This window comes from Mus pahari, chromosome 14 (assembly GCF_900095145.1).
Source record: "Mus pahari chromosome 14, PAHARI_EIJ_v1.1, whole genome shotgun sequence".
NCBI classification, from domain to species: Eukaryota; Metazoa; Chordata; class Mammalia; order Rodentia; family Muridae; genus Mus; species Mus pahari.
In genome coordinates this window covers 17,807,573-17,808,505 of record NC_034603.1, presented here as the reverse complement: position 1 = coordinate 17,808,505, position 933 = coordinate 17,807,573, and the positions used below count along the sequence as shown (strand labels likewise).

General features: G+C 42.8%; 1 protein-coding gene across 1 annotated transcript in view; it reads right to left on the bottom strand.

Annotated features, from left to right (window-relative positions):
- LOC110332302 (olfactory receptor 2Y1-like) overlaps positions 1-296 on the bottom strand; it is a 927-nt gene extending 631 nt beyond the window's left edge. The window contains exon 1 of the mRNA XM_021213452.1: positions 1-296. This exon is cut by the window's left edge and continues 631 nt beyond it. Within this exon, the coding sequence (XP_021069111.1) occupies positions 1-296 (296 nt within the window).
- Positions 297-933: the final 637 nt, after the last annotated feature.

Sequence of the window (933 nt, the reverse complement as noted above, 5' to 3'; positions counted from 1 at the left end):
GCCACACACCTTCCAAAGCTGATGGTCCTGTCAAGTCCAGAGAGGTTGACCAGAAGCTGGGGCACAGTGCTGGCAGTGTAGCAGAGGTCCAGGAAGGAGAGGTGGCAGAGGAAGTAGTACATGGGTGTGTGCAGGCGGAGGTCCAGTCGAGACAGAATGATGATCACGGTGTTGCCAAAGAGAGTCAGAGNGTAGAANATAGAAATGANAGNNAAAANGANNGGTTCTAGGTGAGGCCAGTCTGAGAAGCCCACTAAAATGAAGCCCTCTTCTGAACTGGTGTTCAAATATTCCATAGTCTTCCACCTGTACAAACAGGAGACAATTCAATGATATTTTTGGAGAACAGTAATTATTCTTAAATGTACCAAAATCCCACATTTTGAGTTGCTACTCTACTCAATTCTGCTGAGTCTTCCATTCCCCTCTCTGAACCCTCCAGTCCAAAAAAGTCTCTTGTTCTCTTTCAAATTAATGACCTTTATTTTTCTTCAGTTGTTGTTACATTTCTCTATCTATCTATCTATCTATCTATCTATCTATCTATCTATCTATCTATCTATCTATCTATCTATCTATCATCTAGTCTTCTTTAGCCTGGAGGTAACTAAGTTGACAGTGGTGTCACCTCAGATTGAACTAATTCTTGTTGCTGGTTTGTTCTCTGACTTCTGCCAGGCTCAGCCCTCTGGTCAGTTCTCTGGGTATGATCCTTCCTTGTCTGAAAGGAGAGGTGATCTATTGTGATCCTTGTGGCATGGACATCAGGATCCAAATGTAGTAATGTTCTTTTATCAATAATACAATGTGTGTGTGTGTGTGTGTGCGTGTGCGTGTGCGTGTGCGTGTGCATGTGCGTGTGTATTCTGAGTGATAGAGTTCTGTGTTGTTTTGACTTCCTTTCTTTTCTAGTCTCTGAGACAGTCTGCTTCA